The sequence below is a fragment of the Rattus norvegicus genome, chromosome 19, assembly GCF_021556685.1.
Source record: "Rattus norvegicus strain SHRSP/BbbUtx chromosome 19, alternate assembly SHRSP_T2T, whole genome shotgun sequence".
Classification (NCBI taxonomy): domain Eukaryota; kingdom Metazoa; phylum Chordata; class Mammalia; order Rodentia; family Muridae; genus Rattus; species Rattus norvegicus.
The window spans coordinates 33,707,126-33,730,882 of record NC_141552.1 but is presented as its reverse complement, the minus strand read 5'-3'; the positions used below and the strand labels follow the sequence as shown (position 1 = coordinate 33,730,882).

Genomic DNA, 23,757 nt, shown 5'->3' with positions numbered 1-23,757 from the left:
AAGACCTGAAGATCTCAGGCACTATGAGCCTGATGCCAGGAATGTGCAAGTGTCCATGGTATCGGGTAAAGCTCTCGGTCTCCTGGCCACACAGAAGCTGCCATGGCAATTATCCGATATCCCAATCTCTGGTCAAGTGAGCACCTCCCTTGGACCATCACCCCGGACCAGTCTTGCCTTACTACCAGTTAGGCCCAAATCAGATCTGGTTGTTTCTGAATGAATAGTCCTGCAGGCCCAAATGGGTTGATGCTAAGGCTAAAAGGATTCTGCCATCGAAAAAATGTCCAAATCGGCTTTAGGGATGATTTGCAAAGCAAAGTAAGTCACCCTGACAGGTACCCCACCACCTGGAGCAGGAATGGGCTTTCAGTCTTTTATACTTGGTGACATTGAATTCTCACCTCTGGAAAAGGATGCCCATGGTGCCTGACCTCTGCCTCCTCAACTCCTATCCCACAAGATGGAGCTGCTGACTTCCTACACTAAACCAAGTTAATGCCCATGGCACAGCAATGTGTGTCTGTCTGTCCTGCAAGAGTGAAGATCAGGGGTGAGTGACTCCTGGTCTTGGCTGTTCCACTGGGTATCAACCTTAGGACGTCAACCCTGGCCATTATAAAGAAGCCACATGCTCCACTACGATGCTGAGTGGGGAGGGTCGTCAATGTAGGTGCTGAGGACACCTTGACTGACGCTTATATGGAGAAAAACTTGGGGTGGTATCCTCTGACAAGGTGTGAAGCCAGCCTTACTTCTTGGTTTCCTGGGCTAGTGAGTCTGATCTGCTTGTCATTTGGGTTAAGTCTCCAAAGTACATTACCTGGAGACCTACTATGTGCCAGGCTACTATGTGAACAGGTTAATGCTATAACTTCGCCTTCCAGCTAGATTATGCATTCCTTCCAACTAGACACCCATGAGCACTTAAATACACATAAAGGCGCTCACGTGCGTGCACTGTACGTACAACATCTTTGCTTGCCTTATGGAAATTTCCAAACTGCAACACATAAGAGAAAGCTAGACTCAGACCTCGTCGGGTTCCATGTGCGACTAGCCTAGTGCCAGTCCAGGTTAGGTCTGGACCTCGTGGTCTAGCTGAAACCAAGCACAGGAAGCCAACAGAAGCTTTGAGGCTTCATGAGAGAAGGCAAGACCCAACCATTAAGGAGGGACCTGGCCCACTGCACTCCCCAGAATCATCTCGGCCCTGCTCATTTAGGCCAAGCCTAGCCGGTGTTTTCAGAAGGCCTCCACTGTGCGACCATTGCACCCTGGGCCACCAATGCAAGCTCGGTGATACTAAAGCACAATAAAGGTTGCCAGGATGGCCAGCTGGGAAGGGATTAAGAACCTCTCTGTCCACAGAAGCCTCTCAAGATCCACTAGCCCAATACAGTATGCAGATTTCCCATGGCCCAGTGGAGCCCTCCTTCTATAGTACTGGATTTGTTAGGCAGCTGTAAAGAGACACTCGATGAACAACTGACAGTTGGGCTGAGGGGAGGATGCGCTGTACATCTTCTCTCACAGTCTGCGTCCCAGGTATCCCAGAAAGCCCTCCAGTCACGCACGGTACAAGCTAAGTACCATTTGCGAGACGAAGATGGACATTTTGTTCATTTCAAACCTTCCCTTGCAGGTCACCGTAATCGAAAACCTACCATACCCAGGCACAGTGCATACAACATCTGTGGTGGCTACCCAGAATGCAAAGCACCTTAACATAGGTGTCTCCATGTTCATCTTGCCACAAGCACCCCTTTACCCTTTAGAAGCTACATAGCACCCCCTGTGGCAAGATCAGCAAGCATTTAAACTGTGTGCTCTGGACACAGGCAACGGCGACCTTAAGAACCGAAAAGAGAACAAGATCCAAGCCTGAGCACCAAAGAACATCAGGAACAAGGTGGGTTGGCAAGCTTTTCTGATCTTTGCCAATCTGGTAGGTTAAAAAAAACCACATGTCCCTGTGGCTTAAATATATAGTTTTCTTATTATAAACGGAGCTCTGAATCTTTTTAAATGTCTAAGATCCCACTAGTATTTCTTTTTCTGGTTCCATTTCTATCCTTTGCACATGGGAGATATTCAGAATATCTAACCACCAGAGTGGCATCAGCCAATCAGAGCGGGCACTGGCCTTCGGCAGCGCTGCCATCTCCAGTGGGTCGGCTGTGGCTCCGCCCAGGCCCTGCCTGGTCTTCTGCTGATTTACTGACTCCTTGCTTATAGAAGCTCCTTACACACTGAGGAAGGCATCCTTCGCCGTGATAACGCGTCTCGCTTGATTTACTGTGGCAGCTGTGAAGCAGTGTTGTTGTTTTGTTTTTTATGCAGTTCAATGTTTCTATCTCCTGTTTTATGGCTTCTAGGTCTGGGGTTATAGTTAGAGAGGCCCCACTCACTCTGGCCCTATTAAATTGATTTCTTAACTCTCCCTGTGTTTTCTTTGAGTATTTTTAAGTTTTCCTTTTCTATTTAGAACTCTGATCCCCATGTGATTTGCTTTGGCCTGAGGAATAAGAGAAGTCCAGTTCCCTTTTACTTCAGGATAGCCTTTGCCGCCCCTGCTAATCCTAGCCCTGGTTCTTGGGCAATCCATGTATCTTTGTGCCTTAGGTTTCCAGCCATGTTTGGACATACTCTGGGCTTGTCTCCAGCCTCCTGTTCTGTCCCTGGACACTTAGAACCCAGAGGCTCCAGCCCAAGCTGACTTGGGTACCATCCCTGCTACACTCCTTTCTCTGAGCACTCTTTCCTGCCTGTGCTTCACCCCCTGATTTCAGGAACTGTAATTTGTCCGTGGCTGAACAAAGCCACTCCACTCCAACTGAACTTCTCCAATCAATGACCTGCCTCTTCCTTCCTTCCTTCCTTCCTTCCTTCCTTCCTTCCTTCCCTCCTTCCTTCCTTTCTTTCTTGTGCCCTTCAGTGTCAGCCTTGTCTGTTTGTCCCCAGTCCCCTGTACATATGTATACCATCTCAGTAGGTTCCTGTCTCTGGCTTCTATACATTTGGTCTTTAACATCATCACTCCTTGCTCTGTTCTTTAACCAGGTGCTATCTGTGCTCAGGAAAGCCCCTAATGTGAGAGACAGAGCTCAAGCCCCCAAGGCCTTCTGTGCTGCTTGGTGTCGTTTCCTCGCAGTTGGAAGAAAGTCACAGCCCAGACCTGTGTGCTTGGCAGCACACTGCCCAGTGGCCAGCTCCAACTCTTCTCTGTGTTACCCAAATGGAGCCAGCATGTAGGATGCCCCAAGCCGTTAAGGCAGGGAGGGACCCCAGTGCTGTTAGGGCAAGAAAGAGGCCTAAGCTGGCACACAAAGTTGAGCCCTGGCCGGCGGCGGACAGGAACGAGGCCAACAGAGGTGCCAGTTTTTGTGCAGCCCCAGACCTGTAATTGGGACCCACAGGTCACTCTGGCTACAACTGAACAAACCAGGGCCTAATTAACTTTCCCCTTGGCTTCTGCTTTGGCCATATCTCACCTTCAGCAGAAAAGAATGGCTGGCCTTTCAGAGGGGCTGGGAACAGCCCTGGGTCCCCAAGAAGAGGCAACAATAACCCAAGAACACAGCTTTTTAAACAGATTCTCCACTTGTGTTTTTGTGGTTGGGTCTTTAGGAAAGCTGTGTCTACAGCTGGATTCGGAGCTCTACACACTCCCCAGCATATGTTCTTGCCACAAACAAGTCAGACCTCACCAGTCTCCTTTTCTTTCAAAATTTATTATTCTCCTTCAACTCTGAGCCTCAGTTACCCAGTGCATAAACTGGGAGTGAATGGGAAAACCGCTGCCTCTTGCTGGGATCGGTGTGGAGACTACATGGGGAGCATTCATTCATTCAGCCATCGTATGTTAAGTACCTCTGTCTGCCAGGTGCTGGACTAAAAATACAACGGAACACAACCAATGTGGCTCTTGTCCTCGTGAGCCACGGGCATATGGTTACAGAGAGAACAACCAGGGGAGGTGGCAGAGGGTACATTTCAGGCAGTCTCAAAGGGCCCTGCATGCAGTAAGAGCTGCATGCAGTAAGTAAGTATGTGTGCAGTGGTAGGAGACAGCGGTCCATACTATGGGATACAGGAAGAAGTATTTGCTTATTTTTCATGCACCAGGGGCATGATGGGCCTCAATCCTGCCTCTCTTTAGCTATCATGTAGCCTGAACAAAGTCAGAGAGGAGAGGACAGCAGCGCAAGAGAAGAAATCAGGCTCAGGTCGGCACCAGTCCTACAGGCTTTGTCTATTGCATGGCGCATGTCACTACGGCCTCATATTAGACCCCATGGTCTTTCTACAGAGACTGCACCTGCCTACCCTTCCCAGTAATGAAAAGCCAGGTATTCCAGCTGTCCCTTTAGCAAAGAGGCCACTACCCCTACAAGCCATCAGTAGCTCAGCTTGGGAATCGGTATTGTTGCAGGGTGGATTGACAGCCAGCTTTGGGCAGTATCAGAAGAATCACTGGGAAAATCAGCTTTAAAATGTTACAATGGCATCGATAGAGCACCCAGCATCCTCGGGAGGGCAGCCTCATTCAATTAGGCTGAAGCAACGGTCAGCGGAAATCACAGACGGGCCTCACAAGGTAGCATCGGTGCCCGGCAATGATCAAAGATTCCATCCGAATCTAGACGAACGGTCCACAGTGATCAGCTTCAATGGCACATGACCATCGGAAGCTGCCCCTGGCCAAATGGAACCTGCTTCTACAGAGCCCCAGGCAGTGCCCAGAGACACTTTCTGAAGTCACCGGAGTGCCCCAGCTCCCTGCCACAACCACTCCTAGCATTTTCATGGCCAGAACATCATCACAAACAGCGCTTGGGTGAATTTCAGACCTCTTCCTGTTCCAATGTTATTTAAGACAGCAGAGCCTGAATTAGTGGGGATTTTCCATACGCTGCAATTCAAAGGGCCGTCAAATGCATGGCATCTCCTAACGGGGTGCCCACGCAGCACAGTAAACTGCCAAGTCAACACTGTAGAGACTCCTCCTGTTTACCGGATGTAGACGCTGTCTCAGACACCTGAGTTTCCTCCCCTTGAACACTGCTATGCGAGAGCAAGAATCCCTGTCTCTCACCCCACTCCAAAAGGACTGCACAGTGACATGAGAATCTACCCAGAAAAAAGGTAAAGGCTAAACAGGCAATACTGTTGATTCTTGGTGTACACTTATAACCCCAAGCACGGAAAGAGACATCTGCTACCCCTTGGCCAGGGGCTGGAGAGAAGCAAAGACAAGGGGTGTTAAAGCGAACAGAGAACGTCAGTTGTCTTAGTCTTCTCACAGCCTAGAAATGCACACATGCCCTAATGTGTATTAGGGGCAAGGGGGACAGAACTTTCTTTTAAGTTCATGCTTCAACAAACAGATGGGCCAAATATGGCCACTCCTGCCAAGAAACAATGACACCTTCTGAGGCACTGACCAGATATGAGGATTCCTCAGGGGAGGCCTAGGGGCCAGATAGGGTCATCCTCAAGGCTCTCATTGTCACCTTTACACAGAAAGCTCCCCTTCTCTGACTGCCCCTTCACCTGGGATAACTCCCATCCCTACAACTTCTCCCTCCCATGCTGATGAAGCCAAGCACCGCCCCCTTCACCTCTCCTCCTGGATGCTTCAGATAGAAGAGTCCAGTGGACCTGTTATGGATCACAGATGTCCCACGAAGACTCATGTGCTGGGGTCTGGGTTGCCAGCTAATAGGGTTTGTGGAAGTGCTTATGAGGACTCTGACCTAACTGATGGATTGGTTATATAATAGAATTATTGAGGGGCAGGGTTAATTCTGGGACGTGAATCACTGGAGGAGATGCCCTGAAAAGATATACCATGCCCAGTATATACATTTTCTCTCCTTCCTCTTTTCTTCCAAACATTCCCCCCGCCTTCTCTCTGGCTGCCAAGAGAGGAACAGGCTTCCCCTGCCACGCCCATGTCTCATCATGGTCCAGAAACAACAAAGCCAGATGACCAAGGACTGAACTCTCTGAAACTGGGAACCAAAATAAACCCTTCCTCATTCAACGTGTGTTTCTCTGATGCTTGGTCACAGCAAAGACAACCTGACTAACACAGGCCCCACTGCCAAGGCAAATTTAAGTCAACTACACTCAACGCTACCCAGCTCTCACCCTGGGGCAGCAGCTCAGTGGCTCAAGTGCTTGCTATGAAAACTCCAGGAAGTCTTGTGATCCCTGAGCTCAGAAGGCAGGGGCAGGTAGATCTGTGGCACTCGTTGGCTATCTAGCTACCATAGCCTGAACAACAAAAATCAGGTACCAATGAAAGACCCTGCCATTAAAAAAAAAAAAAAAGGAGTAGATGAGAAATAACAATCCAGGTTGAACACTGGCCTTCATGTGTACACACGCACATGCACACATATACACACACATACTCACACACATATACACACACATACCACACACATATACACACACACACATACACACACACATGCACAGAGAGAGAGAGAGAGAGAGAGAGAGAGAGAGAGAGAGAGAGAGAGAGATACGAACATTTGTTTTGAAGACAGAGTATAACAGAGCCCTGGTTGTCCAGGCTGGCCTTGAACTCACAGAGATCCATCTGATTCTGCCTCCTGAGTGCTGAGTGCCACACATATGTGAATTTTAAAACAACCACTGCCCATGAAAGCACCCACAAGAGTCCTCTACCCGTGCCATACCAGCTTCATAGATGGGCTCCCCTTTCTCTACATCTCAGCAGCTATAGCTTCTACAAAGAACAAAACTTCCATTCTTGAGGGGTGGACATCAGGGGAAACAGGTGGTATTGCCCTGGCCCTGGGCAAGTGTCACATCTGACAGCCTCTGATACGTATTACATTCCCAGGAAGGGGAGAGGCTAGAGGGTACCCCAATGGCCGACAGCCAATAACCTAAGCAGGCTGATGGGACAATGAACCACCATGAAACCCCAGGAGGGTGGTGAGCAAAGGGCAGGAAGCTCCGAGCTCCTTCCCTACACCTCACCCCACAGCAAATGTGCTTGCATTCTCCAGAACAGCATTCAGAGCAAGCTGGTATTTATAGGAAGGGCTTCCTTGAGTTCTCTGAGCCACTCTGCCAAATGGTTCGACTCCAGCGCAGGGAAGGAACCTGGTTTAATTTCTTGGTTAGATACACAGGGCACGGTGAAGGCTTGTGATTCCTATTGAAAGTGCAAGAACAGGGGTTGGGGATTTAGCTCAGTGGTAGAGCGCTTACCTAGGAAGCGCAAGGCCCTGGGTTCCGTCCCCAGCTCCAAAAAAAAGAACCAAAAAAAAAAAAAAAAAAAAAAAGTGCAAGAACAGTGCCAGAACTGAGCCCTCGACCCAGAGCATCCAAGGCTGTCCCTAATGGGCAGTGTCACGGCTGGATTAGATCAGAGTCCACCGCTCAGCAGGCTGGCTGCTGGTGGGGAGAAATCCCTACAATTGACATGTATGTGTTCTGTGTGAAGTACCAAGAGGGAGAATCAACTACACACTAAGGAGCTATTGTAGTCGTCGTCGTCGTCATTTGTTGTTGTTGTTTCAGATAACACCAAGCATAAGGCTATCCTTCTGACAGGATTCTCACCCAACAGAACCCTGGAGCTGCCAGACTCACTAGTGTGGACTTCTCTGGAATGTCTTTCCCCAGAGTGGACAAACCAGCGTCACCTTCTGTACAGCGTCCAGTGGGGAGGAGGCTGGTGACACCTAGCAGTTGATCGACGGTGAGCCCACCCAAGGAAACTGAGCTACTGTGTCTTGTTTGCTTATCGGTCATTGGTTGGTGTTTTTGAGACAGGGTTTCTCTGTGTAGCCCTGACTGTCCTGGAACTCACTCTGTGGACCGGGCTGGCCTCAAACTCAGAGATCTGCCTGCCTCTGGCTCCTGAGTGCTGGTATCAAAGACCCATGCCACTACCACCTGGCTACTGCTACTGCATTTTTTTTTTTACATCATTTTTAATACAAAAGCAGAAACCAAATTCCCCGTGACATCTTTCTGCTAAAGCCCAACGCACACACAAAATCGAACTGCTGAAGTGAAGAGCCAGGACACCAGAGTACCTCAGAATGAAAGGCGACGTACCCCACACACAACAGACCGCAAGGCAGGAAGCAACTGGAGTGTGTGGCACACCCCAGTAGGGAAGGGCTTGGGGGCAAGGCCCAAACAATTTTCAGTGATCCTGAGTCCTAGGAAGAGTCCTGCATGTGTCTCATCCATGCTATGGAAGCACTCAGCTGAGGTGAAAATGAATGTCTCCGGGATGCTATTAAGCGAGGACACTACTCACACTCTAGCTCCCTTCCAATGCTCCAGGTTTTGGGGATGTTCCGAGATATCACATATCACATCCCAATGGAGGTCGTTAGTGAGGTCCTGTTAGGAAGTAGGCCGGGCTATGGTAGGTACCACAAACATCAATACCAACGCTGGGCACCCTGCAAACAGACTGCTGCAGAGTTCAGCCTGCTGGAGGCCACTAGCTGAAGCAGTTAGCTGCTGATTCTTATTTGTACAGAGACCTGAGCTCCCGTGCCTGCCTCTCCCCGCCTCTGCTCCAGAGCCTCGTGACTTCTTCTCCACTCGGAAACACTAGCATCGTTAAAAGCATGGTAGACAGGCATGAGATTCAAATTGATGCTAAGAGCTGAAGGAAAGAGATGCATGCAATGGCTGGGGCCCCTTCCCAGGGATCTGCTGAGATGGGAAATGCTTCTCAACAGAGGCCCAACCACACCCAAGGGCCTTTAGGAACAGGGCAAGCAAGGGTTTTGAGTTCAAGCTGCCTCCTGTCAGTAAATTTGACCCCGAGTGCGTGACAGTCTCCAGGGCTTTAGAAAACGGACTTGAGATTTAGAGGCCACTTTCCCATAACTAGCATCCAAAGGATTTGACCAATGACCATGATGAAATGCAGGGTTGTGAAAAGAAATGCATGTGTGGCTGGCACAGCACGTGTTCCCAGCTCCCTACCTACCAGAGACAGAGAGAGAGCAAGTACTCTGCTGAGACTTAAGTGACTCCTCAGGACACCATGTCCCTGCACACCCTCCAAAGTGTTGGATGCTTTACCCCTGGCATTTCTCTTACTCACGAGGAGTGCACCAAGCCCAGAGGTAGACCTGGGTCTCCATCGCACACGTTTTTCCCTTGATCTCTAAAATTTCCCATCCCGCCACAAGCCCTTCCTCACAGTTCACTGCTTCGCATGGCTTTCCACACTTAAGCTGCTTAACTTCGCACTAACAACCTCTTAATTGCTAGGCTTCCAAAAGGCTTTCTATGAATCTGGGGTACGGACTCACCCACTTACAGCCCGTATACCGTGTAAGGCAGGGACAGGGTACCTCTACCTAATTTCTGCCTGCCAGGAAGCGGTGGCTTTTATTTTTAATTTTATTTAAAAGAGGATACAGGGTACCCAAGACACCACAATAAAATGACATTAACTGTAAAATTACATTATTAATTCTTTAATCTCACTTGAGGCTTCAAGCTGTTGCTATGTCCAATTATCTGTGTAACCACCTGTCAGAATCCCGGCGCTATTTAGCATTACCTCCAGGACAGCGGTGGGCCCGGTGGTCCGTCAGGTCTGCCAGAGACTCGAAGTCCTGCTGACAGTGATCGCAGGTGTAAATTGACTCATCTTCCACATCTTCATCGTCCTCGTTTCTCTCCTCTTGACTTGTCACGCTGTTCCTGTCTTCCAGCGCACGGCTGGTTTTCCGATCACACTCTGACTCTCCTTCTAGGCCTCCTGCCAACAGGAAGAATACAGTCCACATCAGCCGACGGGGTCTCGGGAAAGGGGTTTAAAAGAATCACCCAGTATTTATTATGATACATTTAATTACTCTACCTCCTGGGGTCCATTATTCTCAACACCTCTCTGTATATTAATATATTGGGGGGGGTGTGGGGGGATCGTAACATGTGGTGCAGTAAGTCTCAACTAGATTCTTTAATTTGTGGCGCAAATCTTCTAGGAGGACTTTCTGTCATCTTCCCTCTTTGCATGACTGCTGGGGGTTCTGACCCCCCTCGGGGAAGTGAGAACGCTTTAGCGTGTTTCCTAAAAATCCAGTTCGAAGACATACCTCCCTGTAGCCCCACAGAGACACCCAGCACACCCAGTCTCCCCCCTGAAGTCCTCCTCTCAACTGTACAACACATCTCCCAGGTCCCCGCCAATGTCCTATCTCTGGAAAAAAGAAAGGGCAGGAAGCTGACGGGCCCAGGATGGTTAAATCCAAAATTTGAATGGAGTTAGCCATGGTGGCACATGCCAGCAATTCTCAGCATTAGAGAGGCCGAGGTAGGAAAATTCCCAGTTCAAGGCCGAACAAAGCGACCTAATGAATACTCGGCCAATGTGGGCAGACTGAAGCCCTGACTGGGCAAAACAAAGCAAAGACAACAGAAAGCCTGAACAGATCCAGCCCTTCCTGGTGACCAGGGAGCCACCTAGACAGTAAACACCAGGCTTGGACGTTGGTAGTGGTTTCTGTAAGATTAACGACTGCTCTGGACTTCGCCCTAGCTCGGCAAATGCTCGATTCTGAGTGCACAGCCCCATTTCACAGCTTCACACCCCAGAGCATGATAAAGGAGCTAAGGTCATTGCTGCAGCGTCTTGCAGGCAGGGACAGCTCCGTGAGTCCCATTTCAAAGTAGGGCCTTCCCATACCCAGAAGAGGGGTAACATCTCAGCACCTCCATTCTCTCACCTCTTTCTACCACATCTGTGGGAGCAGAGAAGAGCCTAAATCTTAGCCCTTAACAAGAGTTGAAAAGCAACACGCAGAAAGAAAAGGAAAAATAACAGTAAACATACTACACGTGTTTGTAACCCTCATAACTGTCAGCAGCTTGATTAAGCATGCCGGTTAAAATACAGAGATCCGTGGGTTGGAGAACCAAAGTGCAGGCTGTCCCTTTCTACACACAATTGTCCTAAAACATGGGTCAGAAACTGGCAGCTCTGATCGAAGGTCCGAGAAAAAGGCCACTGCCATGCATCAATGTATTTGTGCAAATGTATATATGCACACAAAAACTGCATGCATGTGTATGTGCATGTATGCCTGCACATAACTGTCACCAAAAAAGACTTGGCAGACAACCTTTACACTCCCCAGGGTCAGTCACCAAAGCATCAGAGAGACCCGAAGCTAAGAAACCCATTCAATTTGAGGTGCAGAGCACAGACCCATAAATATTTCAATTTAGAAACAGATGATGCTATAAGGGCTCTATTTCTCCTGTCCGCAAAGAACACACATTTCCAAAGCCCAGCCTCAAGAACCTGGGGACACAAATCAGCTCATTGGAGAGCCAGCTGCCGCCTCCCATGGTAGGGAAGGGTGTAGGGCTCACGGCAGAGGCAGTAAAAATCAATGCCTCCATTCGTGGCCCATCAAAACATCTCTCTCCTTACCAATTAAGGGATGTACAATTTTTAGGTTCTTTTATTACCAGAACAAGCCAACTCCCGGCAATACAGAAATCCCATTAAAAGCATATTTATCTCAGGGCATCCAAGCCACAGCAGCAACGGCGATGTAAGAAACAGAAAGCGAAGAAATAAAGCATCATTTGGAGCCTCTGAAATCATCATCACCACGCAGTGTACTCACGCAGGCCAGCACGGCTCTCTGAAACTCTAGTTTACCATCTCGTTCCTTAATTTAAAAACAAAAGCAAAGAAAAACCTTCAGTCGAGGAGGATTCAAAAGAGCCATGATTCCTGCATTATCTGCTACACCAACTCTCTAGATAGTAAGTTACACTCCCCACCAAGCCTTTTTGCTACTTTACTTAACACACGGTTTAATAGGCATATTTAAAAATTACCCCCTTGTTATTTTTTTTTTTTGGCCATATTTACTTGGCAATTCTAGCTGTAATAGCTCAGCGAATCCACAATTGGAACCACAGACACTACACTGCGTTTGATCTCTTTAAATCTGGTACATCCTGTTGACTTGGGAGTACATAAATCAGAATGTCAACCCTCAGTTTTTATAAGGCAAAAACCCATAAAGGCGTCCAAGAGTATAAAGCTGTCTTAAGAAACTGTCACCTCCTCTACGTCTGGCTGCTAATGGGAAGGCAGGGTGGCTGTGCAGAAAGGGGCAAGAGAAAGAAGGAGGCTAAGGGGCAGAAGCACAAGCCAGCCCGGGCAGATGAAGGCCCAGACCTCACAGATCCAGCCTCCCAGGGTGAAAAGCTCTTCTAGCCTGACCTTCGGGGAAAGTAAAGCTGAGAGAAGACTTCCAGACAGTCCAAGTTCTGAGAAAGAGACTTTCCGTTAAGTCTCAGCACCCAAGGACTCTGAAACAAAAAAAGAACCCTCTGACCCTGGGTACGACAGACCCTATAGAGTCCCCTTCCAAGAAAGGACTCTTGCTGGGCTGTAGTGGTGGCCCACATCTTTAATCCCAGCACTCAGGAGGCGGAGGCAGGCAGATCTCTGATTTTGAGGCCAGCCTGGTCTACAAAGCAAGTTCCAGGATATCCAGGGCTAGACAGAGAGACTCTGTCTCAAACAACAACAACAACAATAAAAGAAGGGGAGGAAAGAAGGAGGGAAGAAAAGGAGAGGAAGAAGAGGAGGAAGAAAAGAAAGAACCCGACTTTCCTATTTAGCTGCACCAGAATTGCACTAGAAGGGGAGAAAGAATAAAAGTTCTCTTTTCTTTTGTTTGTTTGTATGCTTTTTAAAGATTTATTAATTTTATATATTTGTGTTCTGTCTGCATATACACCTGCATGCCAGAAGAGGGCATCGGATCCCATTACAGATGGTTGTGAGCCACCCTGTGGTTGCTGGGAATTGAACTCAGGACCTCTGGAAAAGCAGTCAGTGCTCCTAACCACTGAGCCATCTCTTCAGTTCGTCTTTTCTTCTTGTAAGAGAAGAAAACAGAGGCTCCCCAGAATCACCCCAAGCTATACAAGAAATGGAAACTGTACTGCTCATCTGTTGATACATCAGCTCTCAGAGGTCCAAGGTCACCATTCTCCCTGGAGCAATCTCCAGTCTCTCTCTCTCCTGGGTCCACCAGAGTCAGCGGCACAACAAGCCCTTGGGATCAGATGACTAGCCTTCCCTAGTCCTCCAACCCAGTTTATCTAGTCAGGGATTGTCCTGCCTGCCCCATTACGGTCCTGACCAGCCTCCTGGTCTCCACTCTGAGACTGCACATGGCTGGAACAAGCACACAAGGTAGAGGTCTGGGCATATCCAAGTCCCTACCAAGTGCCACCCCTGTTTCCAGTACAGTAGCCTCTTGGCTCCAACCACAGCTGACCCATAGGCCCCTCCAGCCACCCAGAGATCAGACACAGCACTCAGCAAGCTGGGAAAAGACAACCTGCTGGTTTCTCCTCTGCCGAGGCCTCTGGATCTGTGAGGGCAGAGTTGTTAACCAGCTCTTTTCTCTTCTGGTCCACTTAGGTTCTCCCAGATGCCATCAACAGCAGCTGAAGCCCTGAAGAGGAAACCCAAGCTACAAGGACTTTGCATGAAGCTACTCCCTTGTGGCCGCATGCATTGGACAGGAAACCAAATGAGCCAGAAAACGCTGTCTTCGAAACCCAAATCGACACCTGCCTCTACTTCCCACGATCCACCACAGACAGCTCAGGTTTGGCCCAGGAAGCCATCAAGACAGAGGCTGGCGGGGGTTGGGGATTTAGCTCAGTGGTAGAGCGCTTGCCTAGGAAGCGCAAGGCCCTGGGTTCGATCCCCAGCTCCGAAAAAAAGAACCAAAAAAAAAAAAAAAAAAAAAAAAAAAAAAAGACAGAGGCTGGCATTGACTGAAACTTTGTGGGATGCCCAGGACCATGCAAGCACAGCCAGCTGGGGAGTGCTACGAGCAGTTGTCACCATGTCCCCATTCTAGGCAATGAAAATGGCGTTCTATAGGTTAGTCAAGGCCAGAAGGGAAGAGGTGGGGCCACCACACTGTCCACTCACAACAGAGACAAGAATCAACCAGCCAAGTATGGGGGAATGCATACATACCATCCAAGCCATCTAGAGGGCCTGAATGGCCACATAGGCCTTGAAGGTTCCATGAACTATCCAGCCGCTTCTACCCAGGACCTAATACTTTCTGCTCCCTCACAGCCGAAGATGTCCGTCCCTCTCACCCACCTAACATAAACTCCCTGCACAGACCCAGGCCCCCTGCCCACCCTGCCCCTTGCTATGAGAGCACTTGGTACAGAAAATGCTCACGTGGACCAATTTGCTTTTTCTCTCATTCACCATGGCAGCCTGCGTTTTCTCGAGACACCAAAATAGTTCTCATTCCACCTGTCCCTCTACAGTAAGCCCTTGACCCTGCGCCCATCAGGAAGGACCTACTTCCCCTCCACGCCCCACTCAGGCTGGCCTCTAACCAAGAGAGTGCAATGGAATGATGTGCAGAGACTCTGAGGCTAGGAGGAGGAGCTTGGGGTTTCCCAGTAGGTCTCCTGGGATACGCCCACTGGGAACGAAGCTGCCAGACAATGAGAAGCCAAGGTTAGCACAGCTTCGCTTAACTCCCAACCTCTAGTACCAACCACCAGCCATGGGGATTCAGAGTTCCAACCTGACAATTCTGATAGCTGTAGCTCTGGCCACCACACAGCTGTGCCTCAAGGAACACCGAGAGAACCTCCCACCAAAGCCCAGTGAGTCTACAGAATAGGGAGAAATGACAATTGTTAGTCACTCTAAAGCACTGAGCCTGGGTGCCTTGACAGATAGTAACAACAGGGCATAGCCACAGCATGTGGCTGTGGGCGTGGCTATGCCCAGGCTGTGGGCGTGGCTATGGGCAAGGCTGTGGGCGTGGCTATGGGCAAGGCTGTGGGCGTGGCTATGGGCAAGGCTGTGGAAGCGCTACTTCTGCTCACTACCATCCCCCAGCCTTTGGCACAAACAGCACGTGATGGGCACTCAGTACGTGCTGAGCGCGTGGAAAAAACGAATTGGTTTCGAAGAACCAAGTCTCCATCTACAAAACCGAGGATGTCACAGCACTGTTCAGCCCATGGTATCAAGTGGGATCACACAACGATGTCATCTTTTAAGCTGACGAACTCAAATATTGCTGCTCTCAAAGCATCCACCCTGTCTGTACTGAGAGCCTTCCCTGTCCCACTAGACACCAGCTTCTTGAACACACCCCACCATGCCACTCCACCCTATGAAACACAACCCCTGAGCCCAGAGATGTGGACTGGAGGTCTCTGGTAACAGAGGCCATGACACATCCTGCTTCTCAGTAGGAAGGTAGTTCCTTTACCCCACCAAGCCACAGCCCTCAGGGTGACAGTGTGAGGGAGGACCACAGTCTCTGAAGTAAGCACCACAAACCCCAAGAAGTGTCAGGGAGGGAGCAACAGTTTGTCAAAGGTAGAAGAACATGAGCCAGCAGGGGAATCTGGGGTCCTCTGCCCAAAGCTTCCTTAACACAGTAACTTGATGCCTAGATACCATGGCAACCCCAAGTTTTGGACAGAGAAGCAAACTACATTAGGAGGACCCCCAGAAAAGACAGCTCTGGCTTTCATATCCCCAACTAACCACTGCATTAAAGGAGTGAGTATGGGGGTGGGAGGGTGGGGATTGATACCTGAGGAGAGGTGCTGGATGGAAAGAGCTGTGCTTGCCCAGTGTTGAGAAACAGCATGGGAAAGTCTGGCATTGTGGGTCTGGGAGACTTCTTGGGCTCCTGGTGTGGTGCTGCTGGGATTCTTCAGCACCTAAGGGAGGCTGAGACAGACTCAGCAGGAGTCCCCAGTGACTGAGGCCCCTCTGTCCTGGTTCTAGCCAGTGCACTGCACCCGGGCGGGGGCCTCTTCTCTTCCCAGGATCAGCTTTCAGGTACAGAGCCCTGAATACCCTGAGAACCTTCAAGTACCATGGAGATGGGACTTCAGGACTGAGCACCGTGTAGTGGAGGCAAGGGACTGTAATACCCCAATGGCAGAGCTAGAGAGAATGTATCAGTGCCAGCAATCGCATGCCTTCGATCGCTCTCCCTTCCCCCACAAATGCCTCCTGAGTGCCCCGTTTGTGCCAGGCATAATATACACATGTTTGCTACAAGTTAAGTGTACTTCCTAGCCCTGTTTATCTTGGTGGTTTCAGAGAAAGCATGGCACACGCGCACACGTGCACATGCACACACACACACACACACACACACACACACAAGACACTTAATAAATGTGTGGGCAAATGAGTGAGCAGTGAATAGCAGAAGGGAAAATGGAGCAGAAATATGGGTTACACAGACAGCTCTAGACGCCCCTGCTACACATGACCTCAGAAGAGTCCCCTGCCTGAGTCTGTAGGTCCTGCTGTGCCCAACAAGGCCCTGAGTGGGACCTGCAGCATCTGTTCCTGCCACAGCGAGCCGAGAGCAGCACTCTCTAAATGGACAGCCATGGTACGATGTGAGACCAGCCTAGCTTAGTACATGAATGTAGTGGAGTTCTAAGGGAGGTAGGGGTGTGTGACAGCAGGCAAAGGCAGAAAGAAGGATCACAGGAAGAGGGGCCTGGGAATAAGGAAAGGGCTCAAGTCAACAGACAGCCAGACAGTCAAGTGCCTAGAAGGTCTCCCTTCTCATCTCTTCTCACAACCAGACCTGGATGTGAACCAGCGTTCTCCACCTCTGAGGGAAGCAGAACCACCCAGGGCTGAGTTCCAGGTACATCCAAGGGCTGAGAGCCCACTGGCTGGGAAACAGCAAGACACCAGGCATAGCCCACTACTGATGGACACAGTTACTGAACATTGGCGGGCATTTAAATAACAATACACACAAGCGGCAGATGTCTGTCTTTACAGTTCAGGAGCCATGGAAAGGGAAGAGCGGACAAGAGCCACGGGCTGTGAAGACATCTTGCCTCAGTTCAAATCCACATCCCGCCATTTAGCAAGTGGGAACTTTGGTCAAGTCATTTCCTGTCCCTGAAGCTCCTTTAAATCTTTAATTGCTGTAATGAGGTAATAAATAGGAAAGCTGGTGCCTAGCCCATATGAAGTGGGAAAATGGTTCATGGTTAGTGGCTTATTCCTGCTGTGAATCAGACCCAACACACCCAGCATCATGACCCAGGCAAGGGTTAAAGATGTCATACAGCAATCGAGGCTTTGTGTGTTCCTAAGGATGAAGGCCCCTGCCCCTGTCAAAGGCACAATGTAGAACACAGCCCCCAGTAGACCTCCTTTAACCCAGAGAGGAGATATGAGTGACTGAGCCCGTTCTAAATGCCCTCCTCCCTAAACGAGCTCACCAGGTGACTTGAGTCTGCCAGGGGCCAACACCAGGACATCTTCCTCTCACACTTCCCTGCCCACCTTTCTTGCCCCTACTGTGGTTGGAAGATGACTGCCGTTTTCCATGTTAATTGGAGGCAACATTTTCCCAAGTAACAAATCTAGACTCTATTCTAACAGCGTGTAAGCTTCTTCGAAACAAGTTTCCAGCCAAGACGCACTTTCGGAACTTCAGTGCTGGGGCAAAAACCCTAGCTTAGCTCCATCCATATCTGCCTGGGCTCTGCCTGCAAAGAAGAGGACATTTTTGACACAGCCTGAGCTGGTGGACCTGCAAGGCCCTGAGACACAGGGACCAAGAGCCTCCTCCTCAATTAGCATGTTTGTGTACCCATTGTGGACCCCCAGTTCTGAGGGAGCCATTACTTATCTGTATGTTTACAATATTTGCAGTGCAAACTAGGGCTTAATAGTCGATCTCAGGTGCTCTTGACAGCAGGGCTCTTGGTAAATACTTCAACACATAACTCACTGCCCATGTTCTGCCTCTTAAAGAAGGAATCGATTGTGGCTCCCATTCAGGGCCAGCCTGTTCATGGATGGAAGTCAAGTCAGGGTCAAGGTCAGGCTGCACTATCTGAACCTTGTTAGATGTACTGTCTCAGCTGTCCATGAGGAACTGGTTCAATCCAACACCCCAGCTGAGCCTGGAAATGACCAGAACCTTCCAGAGAACATATCTTCATCCGTGAGATATTCTGGAACCTACAACCAAAAATGGCTAACCCTGTTGTAGTCAAGGTTTCCTCCCGGCTCCACATCGTCCATCTCGTGTCCCAGGTTGCTATTGCAGTGATTAAACACCACGTCCAAAGGCAACTTGGGGAAGACAGGGTTTACTTGGCTTACACTCCAGTGTCATAGCCCAGCACTGAGGACTCAGGGCAGGGACTCAAGGCAGGAGCTAATGCAGAAGCCATGAAGGAGTGCTGCTGACTGTCTTGCTTAGCCTGCTTTCTCACACAGCCCAGAGCCATCTGCCCAGGGATGGCACCACCCACGATGTGCCGGGGCCTTCCACGTCAAGTCACGAAGAAGATGAAGAAAATGGCCCACTCTGTGTCATGTCTACAGCTCAGTCTGTTGAAGGCACCTTTATCAACGGAAGTTTCTCTTCCCAGATAACCCCAAATTGACAAGAACAAAAGAAAACAACTAGCCAGCATTATCAGATGTCATCATTAGACTGAAAGTTAAGTAGCTCAGACTGGGGTAAAAACCAATTGCCACTTGCACGCCGAGTGAAGCAAATCTCTAGAATCACACAAACTGTACACACAGGGCATTCCTGGAAGGTCAGTGGGGTACACGAGAGTGGCCCTCCCTCTCTGGCCTCTAGAGCTTTTTTGGGAGGGGGGGCTTAAAGGAAGAAGTCTTTATTTTTATGTAAAATCTTGGAAATTTAAAAATTAAATGAATTGATTTTAAGTGTTGTGCGCGTCCATGTACCATCTACTAAGAATGTCTCAGCACATATGTGGAGGTCATATGACAACTTAGAGGAGCCTTCTCTCCTTCTGCCACCCAGGATCCAGAGAGCAAACTGAGATTGTCAGGCCTGGTACAGATGCTCCTAGCCACTAAACCATCTTGCTGCTGGTCCCAAATCTCTGGATTTTTATGTGTTAGCTTTGTTTTAAGAAACAATTTGAGCTGGCCTTGGCGGCGCACATCTTTAACCCCAGTATTCGGGAGGCAGAGGCAGGCAGATCTCTGAGTTCAAGGCCAGCCTGGTCTACAGGACTATGAGGGCTACACAGAGACACTCTTGGGATTGCACTGGGGGAGGCGGGGCAGAGAGACTTTAGAAGATTGGATTAGGCCTAAAGCTCACTGGGAGTCTCCACCATGGTATGATCCGAAGGACCCACCAGGGGCTCTCATATCCAAGGCCATCTGTTCAGTGCTCCTTAGATGAGGAGTATGACAATGTCCTTTCTTTGAACATTGTAATCATGATTACTCACACTGCTGAGCCTGTATCCTAATTCTGAACACGAGGGTGATCTGCTGGCCTGGTCTAGGCCATGTGCTCTTTCTGGCATCACTCCAGTTTATGCCAACCAGGCTCTGGTCAGCAGCAAGCTTCCTCCCAGGTATAACCCTATCAAGCACCAAACTTCCTATTTGCAGTCCACCAACATTTACTGGATACCTACTACGTCCTAGCCACTGTTTGAGGCACTACATGCGCCCCACAGAACCAAGCACGTCCTGCACCATGAAAAACAAGCACCTCGCTCTTGTGGTCTGTCAGAAAATAAGGGGAAAGCTCTCTCCCCCAACCTAGCTGTTTAAGCATGGAGTCCATTTACAAAGACATAGGCACACGAAGCTCCCTCTGCCCACAGCACACCTGCACGAGCTCACTTGAGATAGGTACGGCAGGAGTGGAAACTAACAGGGCAGGTGGGGTGGAGGGAAGGAGAGGGGTACATAAAGGAGGACAGCCATCCAAATGCTCCTGCTGAAAAGGAAAGAAATAAATGGTTTCCATTAAGTAGTTAACAGTGACAGTCCTCCGATCCACACAACCTTAATAGAACCAATCTCACCACGTGCAGTGGCGAGGAACTGGAGGACAAAGCCACCCTGGAACTATGAAAATTGCACACTGTGACTTTCTAGTGACCTCCTGAAATGGTGACCATTCTGCCCTCCCAGAGCTGCCAGGTGACATCTCAAGGCAGGCCAGAGGTGGGCGGGGGAAGAGGGTGTTCAAGGCCCCATGGGAGCTCGATCAATCCAGCTGATTTGTGGCTAGGGCCAGGCTTGGCTCTCCTAACTGCTCCAGATCTTGGTATAGAACTCAAGGCCATGATGCTGAGGCAAAAATCACCCCCTTGTGGTGGCTGCAGAAGAAAAGCCCCATGAGGAAATGGGCAGTGAAGAAGGGAGTCTGCCTTTCTCTAACCAGAGCCCATGCCCACTACAGAAGCTTGGTTGGGAATAAGAGTTCACACAGAGCCCAGACCAAGCAAACATGAAGTTGCTGTGGCTTATGGGTACCATGCACCTCGCTAGTCCTTGGTGGGACCATCTGTAAGTTAAGGCATGAACTGTGGGGGATAGCACCCCACCCAGGAAGGAATTGCTGTTTTTCCAATCCTCTGCAGAGGCTCCTCCAGAAGCTCAGGTGCCCACCAGGCCAACTGTGCCTCACCAGCCGGGGTCACCCTAAGTAAGTCCTACGCTTGCTCCCTGCCCACCCTCATGGGTACCTTGGGCACTTGTTTTTTTTTTTTTTTTTTTTTTGGTTCTTTTTTTTCGGAGCTGGGGACCGAACCCAGGGCCTTGCGCTTCCTAGGTAAGCGCTCTACCACTGAGCTAAATCCCCAGCCCCCCTTGGGCACTTGTTAAATACACTTCCTTCTGCTACTGATCACCGCAGCTTGTTGGACCAGCCTCCCTTACCCGTTAGCATCCAGTATAAGGTCAGGTACACAGTAGGTGCTCAAACAAAACAAAACAAAAACAAAAACAAAACAAAACAAAAAAAACTTGTGAGCCAGGTATGATGGCACACGTGTTTAATTCCAGCATCAGGAGGCAGAAAGCTAGTAGGATCTCTAAGGAGTTCAAGGCCACCCTGGTCTACACAGAGATTCAAGACCAGGCAAAGGTACATATTAACACCCTGTCTCGAGAAAGAAAAAAGGAAAAAAGGGAGGGAGGGAAGGAGGGAGGGAGGGAGGGAGGGAGGGGGGAGGGAGGTCTATTCCACTGTGACACGCAATGATCCTGCTGGGGGTATAGCTCAGTGGTACTGTACTTGCCTGGAATATCCTTGAGTTCTATCCTTAGCTAAAAAACCAAATAGGTCCAGCCATGGACCTGTATAAAGACAGAGCCTTGGGGAGGATAAGACAGTGGGAACAGAGGCAAGAAATGGGCCCTTATTCTGCCTCTGCCCAGATGCAAGTAATGTCTGATGCTGGAGACCCATAGCCTAGGCTCCAAGGCCTTTCCTGGAACCCGAATAAGAGAAACATCCCCTAGCAATAACCCTCCAACCCAAGACCGTCAGTCTAGCTTCTGTGCAGCCCTGGCAGGCCAGGAGTCCCCACTCCTTCAGCCACAAAGCAAAGATTGTATAAGATCTTTAAAGATTAACTAGAGACTGACCATGGAGGTAGTCTGGTGGGTGCCACATCCCAGGGTCCACAGATCTCCTGGAGAAAAGTAGCCAATGTGCTGGGTGCTTTTCCCCACATGAGGAAGGCCAGTGGCAGCACATTTCTGAATGCCAGGTCTCATGTAATCCAGACCAGTTACCCCCCTGAACAGGACAACTCCAGCCTACCTCCGGAGACCTTGACCAGCAGCAGGTTCTCTGCACAGCTAAGCCCCATCTGCTTGCTAAGGTCTGTCTGATTTCTGCTTGTTTTATTCCAGCCCCCAAGAGAGTGTTTGGAGGGGTCTCATGAGTAGGCTATAAGACGTTCAGAGTCTGAAACCTAGATTCCTACAGCAACCCCTGGAGCAAAACCAGCAGCCTGCTCTCCACCCAGCACCTTCACCAGCAAGAGAACTGAGGGGTCTCCAGGTTCACGTAAGTTTCCTGATGGGATGGACAGACGGAAGAGTTCTGCATGCTGACCTCAAATCCACTGATCTACACTCCCACACACGAGCAGAGGCTTCAGATTAGCCATAGGTCAGAGGTCAAGTGGGCAACCCAGAGGAAGCTTCCAAACTCATCCTGGGGTTTGGCTGTCTCCACCCAAGGTCAATATATAAGTGAGTCTTATGCTATGCACACACACACACACACACACACACACACACACACATACACACACACACACACACACACACACACACACACAGCACCTCATTCACCCCAGGCCCATCCTCAAACCATCACTTAACTCATATTTCAAACCGCTCTTGATGCTCTTAAGTCAACACGAGGCAGAACCCTTTTATTAAATGCTGCTAATTTTTTTATTGATCACACTGTGAGTCATTTCATTTCCCATTCCCACAAATGTCTCCTATCAGGATACTCCTTTATGCCGCCTTGAGCAGCTTGTCACTTTTTAATCAGTTTTCAGGTTCGGTGTCCCTCAAAAATTGGAAAAGAGGCCCTTTGTGCTTTTGTTTAAAGGAAAGAAAAAAAAGTTTCCATATAGGAAAGATTATTATACTTGGACTAAACACACACGAATCAAACTAAATACCTCCCCGACTCTAACCAATTTTAGCATTGGTTCTTATAATTTTTTTTTAAGTTTATTTTCATGGAAAGACTGTGCATAATTATTGTTCGTACCCTCCCAAAACACTTATGTTACCAAAGTGCGAAATGTCTTCTAACACAAAGACAGATCTCTGGGAAGTAATTACAGAAATGCATTCAGGGGCAATAATTCTATATTAGCTGTCAGCGGCAGACATCCTCAGAAAAGCACTTGTTACCAAAGAATTATTTTTGTTACTGTTGAAGGCATGGCAGGCAAGCCCAAACCAAAGACTGCATCTGACCAGAAATGCAGGCTCCCTCATCAAGGGTCAAATTAAGTTTAAATCATTACCTTGAAGCCCGGCAAACTCGTACCTGACTGTCTATTGTAGAGACGTTTTTGAGACGCACTCGAGCGCAACACGGTCTTCCCTTTCGCAGCGTGGTGCAATTACCTTGAGTCTCAAAAGGATTCTGCCAGGAGCTTGTCACAATAGGGAAAGAGGAGGTGGCAGGGTGTCTATTAAATGCTAACTCATGTCACCAAACAGAATTTTCAAGAATTATAAATTGCCGAGCTGCCTCTCGGCTGACCCCCTTCGTGTTAAGAAGAGCCCAGAATATTATCTGGAAAGTGCAGGAATTTGGATCAAAGGCAGGAGAGGTCACTCGGCGGGGAGCCTGTTGGGGGTGCGGCTGAGGAGACAGACCATAGCCCAGTTTCAGTCCACAGAAAGTATGGGCAGCCATACAGCTCCCATAGAGGTAAAGCCTAAAAAGAAGAGAAGTTAGCCCAGGAGTCGCCTGCCTGCCAGGTGAGCCTTGTTCCCCTTGCTAAGCCTCCATTTCCCCAACTTTATTCCCCCACCTCAAGGCTCTTGTGCAATATTAAAGCGAGCAAATTTCCAGCACACCCGTTTCTGTCCCAGGCTTGGTCTCCCATTTGCAAAATGCCAAGACCTATTCTAGAGGCTGAAAGAAACCACTGGGCCTCCATGCTGGAAGCAGATTAGAGAGAGAACAGAAGGTTGAGGGTCCCCATGTATCTCAGGGAATCTGTTTAGAGTTGCCAAGCCTCAGTTTCCCCACCTCTAAAGAGACCTGCTGAAGGTTACTGCCTTTACAAATCAGAGAAAAATTACAGGCGTGGGATTCTTAATCTGTTCAGCCACCATTGCTTCCAAAGTGGCAGGCA

The 23,757-nt window shown here is 49.3% G+C and overlaps 1 protein-coding gene across 5 annotated transcripts in view; it reads right to left on the bottom strand.

Moving 5' to 3' along the window:
* The window catches only part of Zfp423 (zinc finger protein 423), a 298,489-nt gene that overhangs the window by 189,506 nt on the left and 85,226 nt on the right, over window positions 1-23,757 (bottom strand). For all 5 annotated transcript variants that reach the window (XM_087595328.1, NM_001393718.1, XM_087595327.1 and 2 more), the window contains exon 3: window positions 9,587-9,787. In XM_087595328.1, the coding sequence (XP_087451454.1) occupies window positions 9,587-9,787 (201 nt within the window). The remainder of the gene's footprint in view (window positions 1-9,586; window positions 9,788-23,757) is intronic.